This window comes from Suncus etruscus, chromosome 5 (genome assembly GCF_024139225.1).
Source record: "Suncus etruscus isolate mSunEtr1 chromosome 5, mSunEtr1.pri.cur, whole genome shotgun sequence".
Lineage (NCBI taxonomy): Eukaryota > Metazoa > Chordata > Mammalia > Eulipotyphla > Soricidae > Suncus > Suncus etruscus.
The window spans coordinates 128,258,790-128,273,954 of NC_064852.1; the positions used below are offsets into that span (position 1 = coordinate 128,258,790).

The window sequence follows — 15,165 nt, forward strand, 5'->3', positions numbered from 1 at the left end:
CATTACTTGCCTTCAAGATGTTCCTCATCTAATAGTATAGAGAAAGTGAGGTTTGGGGAAGGAGCTTCATTAAGAATATTAACTTGTTTGAAGGTTCCAGCAAGTATCTGGTAGAGCAAAGGAGGATTAAGGTTTGAGACAAAGGGAAAACCCTTTTTCCTTCAGGAGAAACAGTAAAACTCAGGAAAACTCAAGAAAAACATCTTACCACTACTCTGTCTTTGCATACAAGCAATATTTATGTTTTCTTGAATTGGGTGACTTAAATTTTTCTACACTTATTTGCTTAAAAATCTAAGAAGAGAGCATGTACTGCAGTTACTCTTAAGTTTTACTTTTAAGCTTAATTTTGCCTTTCTTTTTTATAGCATGTCTCAGTGGAATCAAGTCCAACAATTAGAAATAAAATATTTGGAACAAGTTGATCAATTCTATGATGACAACTTTCCTATGGAAATTCGGCATCTGCTGGCCCAGTGGATTGAAAGTCAAGACTGGTAGGTTCAAACTTGTTTGTGTTTCTCCTGTAGTTCAGATACAAATGCCACAACCAAGTAAATTTATCCGTGGTCTACTTCAGATTCAGTAGAGACATTCTTTCCAGGTTTTAAAAAACCTTCCACAAAGGAGACAAAGCATTATTTGTGCTTTATCTATTAGATGAAAACTTAATGATTCTATGTTTTGTCTTAAAAACCTAAAATACCAACAACCTCATTTGTTGGTGTTTAAAAAGTCAAGAGGTAGATCTATCATTTAGATAAATTTTTTGTCACAGACAGATGGAAAAGATGTATTTTTAGTATGTTATGCACAATTTAAAAAACATAATGTTCCTTAGATAATTAAATGATTTTGATTTGAACATTCATCTGATCTTTTCGTTGTAGTAAAATGTGCCATATAGCTATTTGTAAGAGTATAGTTCAGCTGACACTAAATTCCCATTGTGCGTCATCATAACTTTTCCCAAACAATTCATTCTCCCCACACTGAACCTCTCCCCAACCATCAGAAATCACTTCTTGTCATCACTCCTTCCCTGCCATCTACCACTTTACCATCCTATTTTTTGTGTATCTCTAAATTTGACTATTCTAAGTATTATAGATTAGTAATTACAATATTTGTTCTTTGGTGATACTATATTTTACTTAGTATAATATTGTTGAAGATTCTTTCATATAACATGTCAGAAATCCCTTCCTTTGTAAGGATGAATAGTATTCTATTTTACATGCATACCACACATTTCTTTCCATCGTCTAGTTAATGACAAAAATGAATAATGTGAGAACTTCTATGCAAGTCCCCATTTGGGTTTTTTTTCCCCATTAATCACCTGTTCCAGGATTTGGTGCTTTGGAGTCCCTCTGATGGTGCTTGGGAAGCAAGTGTTGCTGGAAATGGATCCCACTTGCAAAGCCTGTTCTCTCTCAGCCTCCACTTCCAGTCTCTTTTGGGATCTCCCCCAATGTAAAATTACTGTTATTGTTTATATTTTGAAGATCCCCATTCTGTTTTTTACAGTGTCCACACCATTTTATATTTATTTATACCAGTATAAGGATCTTACTACTTTCCTAGCCTCTCCAACACTTGTTATTTTGTTTGTGTATTTTTATAAATAACAGCAATCAAAATGGCATGAAATCTTTGTGTTCTGATTTGTATTTGTTTACATGTATATAATTTACTGTTTAAAAAGTTTGGAAATAGAGGAATCGTATAGTAAGTAAGGCATTTTCTTGTGTATAACTGACCCAGGTTCCATATCTAGTATCCTTTATGTCTCCTTTCCTCTCTGAGCACCTCCAGAAGTGATTTCTGAGCATGGGGCTAAGAGTAACTCCTGAGCATCCCTGGGTGTGACTCCAAAACAAAACAAGAAAATGCTGAATGCCTATCACTGTGGAATAGATTTATCCATTTTTAAATTAGTATGTTAAACAAATAGACATTTAACTAAATTTTCTCTTGCTATTTAAGAACTTCTGTTCATTTCTGTTCATTTGATTTAAGGGAGGCAGCTTCTAACAATGAAACCATGGCAACCATTCTTCTTCAAAACTTGTTAATACAGCTGGATGACCAGATAGGTCGTGTTTCCAAAGAGAAAAACTTACTCTTAATTCACAACCTGAAAAGAATTAGAAAAGTCCTTCAGGTGAGAACGCATTTCTACTTTATCAAAATCTTAAAAGTTGAACTGATGAGTCTTAAATTCAGTTAAAAAATTAGTTGCAACCAAAAAAAATCAAATATTCATCATGGTCTGATTTTCAAACCAGATTTGAGGGGAAATATGACTTGTTTTATCGTCTTGGATTTTCTGTTTGATTGCATTTTGTTCCCAAATTTTGTTTATTTTATTCATGAAATGCATGTGTATTTGAGAAGAGATTATCTGTGATGTGCATTAATTTATTTCTGAGCTATGATCATATTTGGCAATACTGAAAGATAAACAGAACATATAATAATCTCATTGCTACACTGTCCCTTATGTGATATTTCAGAGTCTTATTTTTGTTTGAAGATATTCTTGTTTGTGTTTTTGATTGCCTAAATTCTTGTCTTATTTAAAAGTGGTTTTGACGCACTCTTGCGACCTATTCTAAAATCTCACCCAACAAATTCCAGCTTACTGATCCCACAAAGCTTGGAACACATGTGCATGGTGGTATCTAATATCTTTTATGTTAGTGTAATTCTTTTTACCAAAAGTATGGATTCCTTGAGAGAAGAGCTTTTGATTACCATAGTCCTTCATAAAAAGCTGTGTAGTAATTATTGTTTAAAGAGATGAATGATTGATGCATAGAAATCAATGATAAAGATAATGAAGGGCAGACCCACAAATGAGCTAAATGCAATGGCACTAAAGTTACAATGAACTTAGAATTAATTACAAAGTCAGATTTTGAAAAGTACATTCCATTTCTTTTTTTGTTTGTTTGTTTTGTTTTGTTTTGTTTTTGGGCCACACCCGGTAACGCTCAGGGGTTACTCCTGGTTATGCGCTCAGAAGTCGCTCCTGGCTTGGGGGGAGGGGACCATATGGGACGCTGGGGGATTGAATTGTGGAACCGTGGTCCATCCTAGGCTAGCGCTGGCAAGGCTTACCTCTAGCGCCACCGCACCAGCCCCACATTCTATTTCTTTTCTTTCTTTATTTTTTTTAATGGTTTCTGGGTCACACCCAGCGGTGCTCAGGGGTTACTCCTGGCTGTCTGCTCAGAAATAGCTCCTGGCAGGCACGGGGGACCATATGGGACACCGGGATTTGAACCAACCACCTTTGGTCCTGGATTGGCTGCTTGCAAGGAAAACGCCGCTGTGCTATCTCTCCGGGCCCCGCATTCTATTTCTTAATGAAGCTTTTGTAGTAGCCCATCACATATCTAGACTATGATAGAAGGACTTGAGAGAGGGACATACTTATGAGTTATATTTCCTGTTGGTTTTGGATTGCACTTAAATAATCTTGACTTGATTATTATAAATATATATATAAATAATCTTATTTAGTACCTTTTATGATTCTTCTACAAATTAAAAACTAAAAAAAAAGCATTTTATTGGATTTAGACATCTAGAATAGACAAAAATACTTTCTGGGGGCCTGGAACAGTTGCACAATGAGTAGGGCATTTGCCTTACACACAGCCTAACCGGGTTCAAGTCTTGGTATCCCATATGATCCCCAAGCACCACGAACGCAGAGCCAAAAGTAACCTCTGAGCAGTGCTGGGTGTGACTCTTTCCCTCAAAACCACCATTTTTCCTCTGTGCTCTTTTGTTCTACAAGCTGTATTACTGGATATTTTTATTAATTCATACTACAATAGTAAATTAGATCATATTCAACTATGAATTTATACTGAGACAAATGGCATTTTGTATTTTATCTTTAACTTACATTTCCAGTAAGTATTTTAAAGACAATCTTATTATTCATTTTTAGGTTTGAGGGGGCACACAGTGGTTAGTGGGGCTACTGCTACTTCTGTACTCCGGTGCCTTATCAATTCCACGAGTCCTCAAAGGAGATTGAGGTGATGAGGTCTGAACCTCATGCAAAGATGTGCTCAGTTTATTGTGCTATTTCTCTGATTCTATGAATCTTTTTGATAAAAACAAGGTCCTCAAGAAAGGATAGATAAATAATTTCAAAATAAATATGTAAATAATATGGTTAAAACTAAAACCATGTACATATGCTTTTATGAAAATCAGATATTCAAATTAATATTTCCCTTCAAGAAATATCTTTCTCTAAAGAAACTGCACTAAAATTAAAGAGAAATGATTAACATTGTTAGGATGTGAAGTTAATTCAGTACTTATTATGGTTAAAGTTTTTAAACTTCGTGTTGTCTACAACAGAACATGCGAGAAGTTAATATTCTTTTTTTGTTTTGGTTTTTAAACCACATCCGATGTGCTTAGGGGTTACTCCTGGCTCTGCACTCAAAAATCACTCTGGCAGGGTCGGGGGACCATATGAGCTGCTGGGGATCAAACCTAGGTCAGCTATTTGCAAGGCAAACATATTGCCCATTGTACTTTCGCTCTGGTCCCAGAAGTTAATATTCTTAAATTAGCATCCACCTTCCATCCTCTCTGTCCTTTTATTAAAATAATTTTGTTTAATTTTTGTTAGTAATACTTCAAAATGATATTGTCATCCTGTTGTATAATTGCAGGTCACATATTTTGGGGTAATGTACTTCGATTCTGTACGAATCAACCCGATTTCATTAAGTATTTTTTGAAGATCAACTCAATATTGTCACATTTGAGAGTTGTGACATGAACAGATTCCTAACTGATTATAGAGTTATTGGGTTACTCTTTTATTTTCTTAGTTATTTGTAAATACTGCTCCATAGATAGTGGAAAAGTCTGAAGGCATCTTGAATTTCCTTATTTATATATAGCTTCCTGGGAAAGATGGCTATCTTTAAGATTTCTTTATGCATAAAGTCCCCTAAACACACCAGAGCAAATATTTCTTGAAGTAAAACTGCATCTTTTCAACCACGGAAACCACAAACTCATTGCAACTCAACACAAAGCATAAAAAGCTTACAGGCACCTGTCTATCAGATATCTTGCCCATGCAAGAATAGTGGTGAAAGTTCTTCAAATACTGTGATGAGAGTAAGAATATGTATATAGTTAGAGGAAAAGTACAAAAAAAAAAAAGTCCATTGCTCTACAATGGACAAAGCATGAATATCAACAAAAGTGAGGAATGGTATAGGATTCAGTTGCTGCTGAGCCCTGCTAATGCATAGCCCTGCTAAAATATCTGTCCCATTTATAGTAAATATTTTAACAGAATAGAAATATTTTTAATGATATATATGTATTTAAATCATTAATTAGTGAGGGTTCCTCATCTTTCAAGAAACTTTTGAACTTAATGATGTTCTAATTGTCAGGTTTATGTGGAATAAAAGGTATATTGGATATCTTCTTTGTAAGGGGGTTGTAAATTTAAGTAGTGCACTGTGCATAAATCTAGAGAATAAATAAACCTAGAGAATAAATGAAAAGCGTTCTGGTTCATACAATCATCAGCAATACAACTGACTCCTGGCTGATTGGGTGAAAATGAATGTTATTTTATTTTTTTGTTTGAGAACCACACCCAGCAGTACTCAATGCTTATTCCTGGCTCTGCGTCAAGAGATTAGTCCTAGTGGGTTCAGAGGACCATATTGGGAAACAGGGATTAAACTTGAATTAGACGTATGCAAGGCAAGCACCCTACCTGCTAGACTATTCTACCAGCCTCAAAAACATGCATGTTAATGCTCAAGGCTTATCTGGGGACTAAGTTTCCTCATCTGGAGCATTCTGATACTATCAATCAAAGAAACCATGATAATTGTGTTACTTGGAATTCAAAGCCTAACCACACCTTATAGTGTAAACTTCAGAGAATTCTGACTCTTTTAAACTACAGTTGTTGACATGTTCATGACCTAGTTCTTTAGCACCTCCTGTGAGCCCCGTCACTTCTCTTCAATCTGTCCTATAGAATTAATCCTCAGGTTCTAAAGCCAAAACACTGGACAGACGTGGGTCTAGAAACAATTGTCAATCTAGGAATTCCAATACGTAAGCCAAAGCTCCTAAGAAGTGGCAAGCTCCTTTGAAGTCCAGAGATGCAAAAGAGTGTTTTCCTTAAAATCCGAGTATTTATAGGAAAGAAAAGACTATACCTGGGAGCAGAATTAGGTGGTCTAAACACCAATCCAAGGTGCTACATTCAAAGATGTTTCCAAACAATGAGTAACAAGGTGTATACTGCGTGGGATGGGATCAAATCAATCCCACAATTCAATGAATCCAACACTTCCCACCCAAAAGAAACAATCACCTAAATTTGCATTTATTAGTTCCTTACTTTCTTGTTACCACATCTTGACATCTTGTTTAGGGAAACAATGCAGTAATATATAAAATTTTCTTTAATCTACTGACTTCTTCAAACTTGCTTTCTTTGCTCATATTCCTAAAATCCCATCTATGTTAATGCATGCAGTAAGGTTCTTTGCCTATTAGCATATTTATTTATTTATTTATTTATTTTTATTGTGGGCAAAGTGAATTACAAATCTTTTACAGTGATATTCAAGACACATAGTATTAGTGAATGAGGGGCACTCCCATCACCAGTGTAGTCCTCCCTCCACCCCTGTTCCCAGCATGCATCCCATTTCTCCCTCCTCTACCACCTGTAATGCTAGTGCAATTGTTCCCCCTATGTACAGCTTGATGTAGATTAGGTATCATTTCTGTTGTCATTGACTTTGGATTTCATATTTAAGTCTGATCATTTTTTATTTCCACCAATGAACATATGACTGTCTGGTCTTGGTACCATCCATTTTTCTTCCTCCAACTATGAACATGCAGTAGTTTTTATTTAGTGTCACTGTTACATAGTATTCCTTTATTTGACATGTCCCACTTAGTCCATTTTACAGATGACAGACATGGATTCTCTCTAGTGTTTCTTTGCCATTTCCAAAATGGTAGTGAGTGAGATAAATAAAATGCCTGTCTCGAATACAGACAAGGGGTGGGGGAGGAGTGAGTTTGGGGGTATTGGTGGTGGGAATGTTGCACTGGTAAAGGGAAAATATTCTTTTTTATGACTAACCACAAGCCCAACCACTAACATGTTTGTAATCATGATATAAAGATTTTTTTTATAAAAAGGTTGAGGGGCCATAGCAGTAGTATAAGCGGTAGGGTATCTGCCTTGTACGCACAAACCCAAGATGGACCACAATTCAATCCCCCACCATCCCATATGGTCCCCCAAGCCAGGATTGATTTCTGAGTGCATAGCCAGTAATAGTGTCACCAGGTGTCACTGAGTGTCACCAGGTGTGGTCCAAAAACCAAAAAAAAAAAAAAAAAAGTTAAATATTGTGTATGTTTTTCTATACAGATGTGCACAAAATTTTCATATATAAGATGGGTTTAGAGAATGCCAAAATTGTTTAAAAAACATGTTAATCAGGTTACATAAACTGGCTATATCAGTTTATGTTGTACTGTCATGTATTTGCTAAATCTAATATTCATCATACTGGTGTTGTATTCATGTAATTGCTTTATTTGAATTTCATGTTCCTTGGCTAACTTCTTTACATAGTTTTGTTTTGTTTTTGTTTTTGTTTTTCGGCCACACCCCTTTGATGCTCAGGGGTTACTCCTGGCTAAGCGTTCAGAAATCGCCCCTGGCTTGGGGGGACCATATGGGACACGGGGGGGGGGGTGTCAAACTACGGTTCTTCCTTGGCTAGCGCTTGCAAGGCAGACACTTTACCTCTAGCGCCACCTCACCAGCCCCAGCTAACTTCTTTATTTAGATGTTTTGTTTATTCCCAGGTTCTTTCATATAAATGAATTTAGCTACATTTTAGAATATACTTTCTATATTCTTTACTATGTAATATTCTCATATTTCACATCTAAAGTATATAATTCCAATTCTGTCTCTAAATCTATAGAAACTTAAATATTCACAGTGAAAGTACAGAGAAGTGCTAGGTGGAAAAGATAGTACAGTGCATAGGGTGCTTGTTTTTCAATCAGCCAACATGGGTTCTATCCCTGGCACCCCTTATGGTTCCTCAAGCACTTCTAGGAGTGATTCCTGAGTGCAGAACTAGGAGTAATGCCTGAGCACTGCTGAGTGTAGCCAAAAAGTTTAAAAAATATGCATAGGTAAGTTATTCTAATTAAAGGTCATTGCTGAACTAAAAAAAAAACAAACATTTTTAGCAAACTGGAGAGTACAGTGAATAGAGTGCTTACCTTGCATGTAGCCACCTCAGGTTTTTTCCCTTACGACCCAGAACCCTACCAGGAGTGATCCCTAAGAATCATGCCCCGAGAACTACCCAAAAGAATGTAGAGACTAACATGGTGGCTGTTATAGACTCTTGGATTCTAGAAATTGGTCACAAGCATGATATAAAAAAAAACTACAGGGTCACTGGACAGAACAAAAAATGCAAAAATGGCCTAACTGGAACAAGAGAGAACAAGAAGATTACTTAAAAAGAAAACCAAATTTAACAAGTGAAAATTGAATTATTTTTCTTTTAACAGAATCAAAATAATTGTATCCATCAACTGAAAATTCTATACTGAGCTAAATTATTAAGCAAAACATAAAGGTCACCAAAGACCTCCTGGAAGGAATAATTATAGGAAACTGAACATGCATATTAAGCATGTTTGATAAAAAAAAATTGAGTTATCATTATAACATGTAACAATTGATAATAGAAAAAGTGGAAAGCACAAATATCAGGAAAATTTAAAATAATATCTATGCAATGCACAAACTCAGTAGTTATAAGTCAAACTATAGTTTATCAATTATACATCTAATACATGGAATAATGAAAAAGTAATGAGATAAAAAATTTTGTTTGAGGCTGTCTTTGAAGTACTTTGTTGGCTAGAGCAAAGAACCTAAGTTTTACTCTGAATGTAAAATCATTGAGAGATTTCCACAAGAGAATGACTTTTTTGGCTTTTCTCTCTTACTAATATGTAACAAAAAATAGTATTTTGTGATTTCTGTTTTAGGAAAAACACTGGCTATTGAACAAATTTTTGTAACCTAAGAATCAGGGAGCGATTCTACAGAGATATTATAGAGGGTAGGGCACAGCCCTTACACATGGCTAACCCAGGTTCAATCCCTGACCTCTCCTCTGTTCTCCTGAGCACTGCCTGGAGTAAATCTGAGCACAGAGCCAGGAGTTATCCCAGTGCATCACAAGATGTGACCCAAAAAATAGAATCAGGGAGACCTACCAGAAAATTTCATCAATTATTTTTAAAGAGCAATTTATGTAAGGAAAAAAAAAGCAACTTACTGATTTTTTTCTCTTAGTGCAAATTGATCACCTATGCATTTAAAAATTTTGCTTTACATATTTATTATGTTGTGAGGAACATAAGCATATAATAATTTTGATGAATTAAACTTTTCTATTATAAATACTATAAACTGTATTTATAAGTTGTATTCAAATAACATTACATTATTATATAATTCTAAATTATATTATACATAAATTACATATACATTATAATTATAAAATAATTATGAGTTCCAGGTATGCATCAGTAAAAATCAACCTGTATAGCCTTTCATGTACATTTGTCTTTCATCTTTGTCCTAGTTTATGACATACACCCCGACTTTCCTTCTGGTAACCATTGGTTATTAGTCTTATATTCTAAAAGCTTAAATTTTTTTGTTTTTTTTTAATGTGCCAGTGTGTGTAAACTCATACGATGTATATCTTCTCTGACTTATTTCATTAACACAATATCCTCAAACAGACTGAAGACTATTTAATACTGATTATTTTTAAGTTTTGTCATTTTCCAAAAGACAAGACTCATCAAAAGGAAGTAGAGATAAATAGTGATCCTTATACATTATTAGAGCAAAATGCAAGTTGGTGCATACATGTGGAAAAATCCTTTAAAAATTAAAAGTAGAAATTCCATATGACCTAGAGTTCGCACTTGCAAACAGAAATACTAATTCATAAGTATATAATCATTATGTTTACTATAGAATTTTTGATAGTGGTTGAGAGTTAGAAATAATCTGTGTTCCTCAATTGATGAATTATATAGCTGTGTCTATAAAACACAGTGGGATCTACTACTCAGCAAAAACAAAAGCAAGTAAACAAAGCAATCTGAAATCCTTTTTCTTTTGAGGCATTTTATTTAAACCTTGTAGGACTTAATAAACAAAAACATAAAAGATGAAGGAAAAGAATGTACCAGGAACATAGCTCAAGGAGCAGAGTACGCAATCTCAATATGTGTAGGGCCCGAGTTCAATGTGCAGGACTGCATGGACCCCAGAGTAGTGCCAGGTGTAGCCATTGTAGTGCTATAGGGAGTTCCTCCACCAAAAGCAATAACACCAACAATATTAACTACAAAACTATGATGGTAGAAAGCAGAGGAAAGTGATGGGAGAGTGGGAGAAATGGTTAGTAGATTCTTCGGTTTGGGTTTGGGTTTTACTAGTTGGACAGCACCAGACTTGGCCTGTGTTTGCAGTGATTCTTCCACATACATAGAAGTGTTGGTATACCTGTAAAATTCTATCTCATCGTAAATTGATAGTGTCTTTATGCTATTTAAATGTATCACTGAGGAGTTAATGATTTGGGGAGAAAGTCAGTTTTTTTTGCAAACCTCTAAGAACCCTCTGAGCTTGCCTTGCTGTTTTCTCCAAAGATCACCTAGATAAAAAATGATTTTCTCATTTCCCATAATGTCCTCTCAAAGTCCAGAACCAAGTACTTGGTATGTTGTTGATTTTTACATTAAATTCCCACAATCCACTGGTAGCTACTTTTGTGGCGAATACAGGGCTCTCACCCCCCAGGTCAGTTATCTCCTAAGTGCATATTGATGTGTGTTATGGTATAGGTAGTCCAGAACCTTTGCGGTAGTTACGACCCAAAATGAAAAGAACCTTATATGTACACATAAAATCAAGAAACTGCCTATTACCTAGTTCATCTGTGTTTTGCTATCTTTGACTTATTAGCAAGATGTAGTAATGATAAAATAAGCAGTGCCATATCAAACTTTCAAAAAGGCAATTTGCCTTTCATGTTTTCAGAAATTTTTCTTTTTTTTTTTTTCAAATATGTGTTTTATTCAGGGTTTAAATCAAAATACAGAAAGACAACAATATCTTTTGACATTGCTTTAATTAATGTATACTTTGGGTTTACATTTTAGAATCCTAAATTTGATCTTTTGGGGGTAAATATAGCAAGAAACAGTGTAATGAAACCTGTATTTGCAGTGGGTACCAGTGAAGTCTTAATGTACCAACTCTTCAGTAATAATAATAATAACAACAGTAAAGTGGCCGCACTCAGCAGTGTTCAGGGCTTACTTCTGACTTTGCACTCAGGAATCATTCCTGCTGGATTTGAGGGAAACTTATGGAATATTGAGATAAAATTCAGGTCAGAGCACACAAGGAAAATGCCTTATTTATTTTACAATAGCTCTGGACCACACAATGTACCATCTCTTTTGTGTTACTTACTTGGAGTCTTCTGAGTAATTTCTATCAGAGTTTAACAAAATAAAATATTTTTTGCCCCCAGAAATTTAAAGTTTTCTTCTCCTGAACAATAAATACTATAAACTGACTTTCTTTGGAGCTATATTTTTCAGGATACTCTCAGCCAAATTTTTCTTTTTTTTTTTGCATATTTTTTTTTATTTAAACACCTTGATTACATACATGATTGTGTTTGGGTTTCAGTCATAAAAGGAACACCACCCATCACCAGTGCAACATTCCCATCACCCAAGTCCCAAATCTCCCTCCTCCCCACCCAACCCCTGCCTGTACCCTAAACAGGCTCTACATTTCCCTCGTACATTCTCAATATTAGGACAGTTCAAAATGTAGTTATTTCTCTAACTAAACTCATCACTCTTTGTGGTGAGCTTCCTGAGGTGAGCTGGAACTTCCAACTCTTTTCTCTTTTGTGTCTGAAAATTATTATTACAAGGGTGTCTTTCATTTTTCTTAAAACCCATAGATGAGTGAGACCATTCTGCGTTTTTCTCTCTCTCTCTGACTTATTTCACTCAGCATAATAGATTCCATGTACATCCATGTATAGGAAAATTTCATGACTTCATCTCTCCTGACAGCTGCATAATATTCCATTGTGTATATGTACCACAGTTTCTTTAGCCATTCGTCTGTTGAAGGGCATCTTGGTTGTTTCCAGAGTCTTGCTATGGTAAATAGAGCTGCAATGAATATAGGTGTAAGGAAGGGGTTTTTGTATTGTATTTTTGTGTTCCTAGGGTATATTCCTAGGAGTGGTATAGCTGGATCGTATGGGAGCTCGATTTCCAGTTTTTGGAGGAATCTCCATATCGCTTTCCATAAAGGTTGAACTAGACAGCATTCCCACCAGCAGTGGATAAGAGTTCCTTTCTCTCCACATCCCCGCCAACACTGTTTATTCTCATTCTTTGTGATGTGTGCCATTCTCTGGGGTGTGAGGTGGTATCTCATCGTTGTTTTGATTTGCATCTCCCTGATGATTAGTGATATGGAACATTTTTTCATGTGTCTTTTGGCCATGTGTATTTCTTCTTTGTCAAAGTGTCTGTTCATTTCTTCTCCCCATTTTTTGATGGGGTTAGATGTTTTTTTCTTGTAGAGTTCTGTCAGTGCCTTGTATATTTTGGAGATTAGCCCCTTATCTGATGGGTATTGGGTGAATAGTTTCTCCCATTCAGTGGGTGGCTCTTGTATCCTGGGCACTATTTCCTTTGAGGTGCAGAAGCTTCTCAGCTTAATATATTCCCATCTGTTAATCTCTGCTTTCACTTGCTTGGAGAGTGCAGTTTCCTCCTTGAAGATGCCTGTAATGTCCTGGAGTGTTTTGCCTATGTGCTGTTCTATATATCTTATGGTTTGGGGGCTGATATCGAGGTCTTTAATCCATTTGGATTTTACCTTTGTACATGATGTTAGCTGGGGGTCTAAGTTTAATTTTTTGCAAGTGGCTATCCAATTGTGCCAACACCACTTGTTGAAGAGGCTTTCCCTGCTCCATTTAGGATTTCCTGCTCCTTTATCAAAAATTAGATGGTTGTATCTCTGGGGAACATTTTCTGAGTATTCAAGCCTATTCCACTGATCTGAGGACCTATCTTTATTCCAATACCATGCTGTTTTGATAACTGTTGCTTTGTAGTACAGTTTAAAGTTGGGAAAAGTAATTCCTCCCATATTCTTTTTCCCAATGATTGCTTTAGCTATTCGAGGGTGTTTATTGTTCCAAATGAATTTCAAAAGTGTCTGATCCACTTCTTTGAAGAATGTCATGGGTATCTTTAGAGGGATGGCATTAAATCTGTATAATGCCTTGGGGAGTATTGACATTTTGATGATGTTAATCCTGCCAATCCATGAGCAGGGTATGCGTTTCCATTTCCGTGTGTCCTCTCTTATTTCTTGGAGCAGAGTTTTATAGTTTTCTTTGTATAGGTCCTTCACATATTTAGTCAAGTTGATTCCAAGATATTTGAGTTTGTGTGGCACTATTGTGAATGGGGTTGTTTTCTTAATGTCCATTTCTTCCTTATTACTATTGGTGTATAGAAAGGCCATTGATTTTTTTGTGTTAATTTTGTAGCCTGCCACCTTGCTATATGAGTCTATTGTTTCTAGAAGCTTTTTGATAGAGTCTTTAGGGTTTTCTAAGTAGAGTATCATGTCATCTGCAAACAGTGAGAGCTTGACTTCTTCCTTTCCTATCTGGATTCCCTTGATATCCTTTTCTTGCCTAATCGCTATAGCAAGTACTTCCAGTGCTATGTTGAATAGGAGTGGTGAGAGAGGACAGCCTTGTCTTGTGCCAGAATTTAGAGGGAAGGCTTTCAGTTTTTCTCCATTGAGGATAATATTTGCCACTGGCTTGTGGTAGATGGCCTTCACTATATTGAGAAAGGTTCCCTCCATTCCCATCTTGCTGAGAGTTTTGATCAAGAATGGGTGTTGGACCTTATCAAATGCTTTCTCTGCATCTATTGATATGATCATGTGGTTTTTATTTTTCTTGTTATTGATGTTGTGTATTATGTTGATAGATTTACGGATGTTAAACCAGCCTTGCATTCCTGGGATGAAACCTACTTGATCGTAGTGGATGATCTTCTTAACGAGGCAGTGAATCCTATTTGCCAGGATTTTGTTGAGGATCTTTGCATCTGCATTCATCAGTGATATTGGTCTGTAATTTTCTTTTTTGGTAGCGTCTCTGTCTGGTTTAGGTATCAAGGTGATGTTGGCTTCATAAAAGCTATTTGGGAGTGTTTCTGTTTGTTCAATTTCATGAAAGAGTCTTGCCAAGATTGGCAGTAGTTCCTCTTGGAAAGTTTGATTGAATTCATTAGTGAATCCATCTGGACCTGGGCTTTTGTTCTTCGGCAGACATTTGATTACTGTTTTAATTTCATCAATGGTGATGGGGGTGTTTAGATATGCTACATCCTCTTCCTTCAACCGTGGAAGATTATGAGTCCAAGAATTTATCCATTTCTTCCAGGTTCTCTTTTTTAGTGGCATAGAGTTTTTCAAAGTAGTTTCTGATTACCCTTTGAATCTCTGTCATATCAGTAGTGATCTCTCCTTTTTCATTCCTGATACGAGTTATCAAGTTTCTCTCTCTCTCTTTCTTTGTTAGGTTTGCCAGTGGTCTATCAATCTTGTTTATTTTTTCAAAGAACCAACTTTTGCTTTCGTTGATCTTTCGGATTGTTTTTTGAGTTTCCACTTCGTTGATTTCTGCTCTCAGCTTTGTTATTTCCTTCTGTCTTCCTATTCTTGGGTCCTTTTGTTGAGCATTTTCTAGTTCTATTAGCTGTGTCATTAAGTTACTCAGGTAAGCTCCTTCTTCCTTCCTGATGTGTGCTTGCAAAGCTATAAATTTTCCTCTCAGTACTGCTTTTGCTGTGTCCCATAAGTTCTGAGAGTTTGTGTCTTTATTGTCATTTGTTTCCAGGAACCTTTTTATTTCCTCCTTGATTTCATCT

At 35.9% G+C, this 15,165-nt stretch overlaps 1 protein-coding gene across 1 annotated transcript in view; it reads left to right on the forward strand.

Annotated features, from left to right (window-relative positions):
• Positions 1-369: 369 nt before the first annotated feature.
• STAT4 (signal transducer and activator of transcription 4) overlaps positions 370-15,165 on the forward strand; it is a 147,074-nt gene continuing 132,278 nt past the window's right edge. The window contains exons 1-2 of the mRNA XM_049773207.1: positions 370-497; positions 2,023-2,167. Of these exons, the coding sequence (XP_049629164.1) occupies positions 370-497; positions 2,023-2,167 (273 nt within the window). The remainder of the gene's footprint in view (positions 498-2,022; positions 2,168-15,165) is intronic.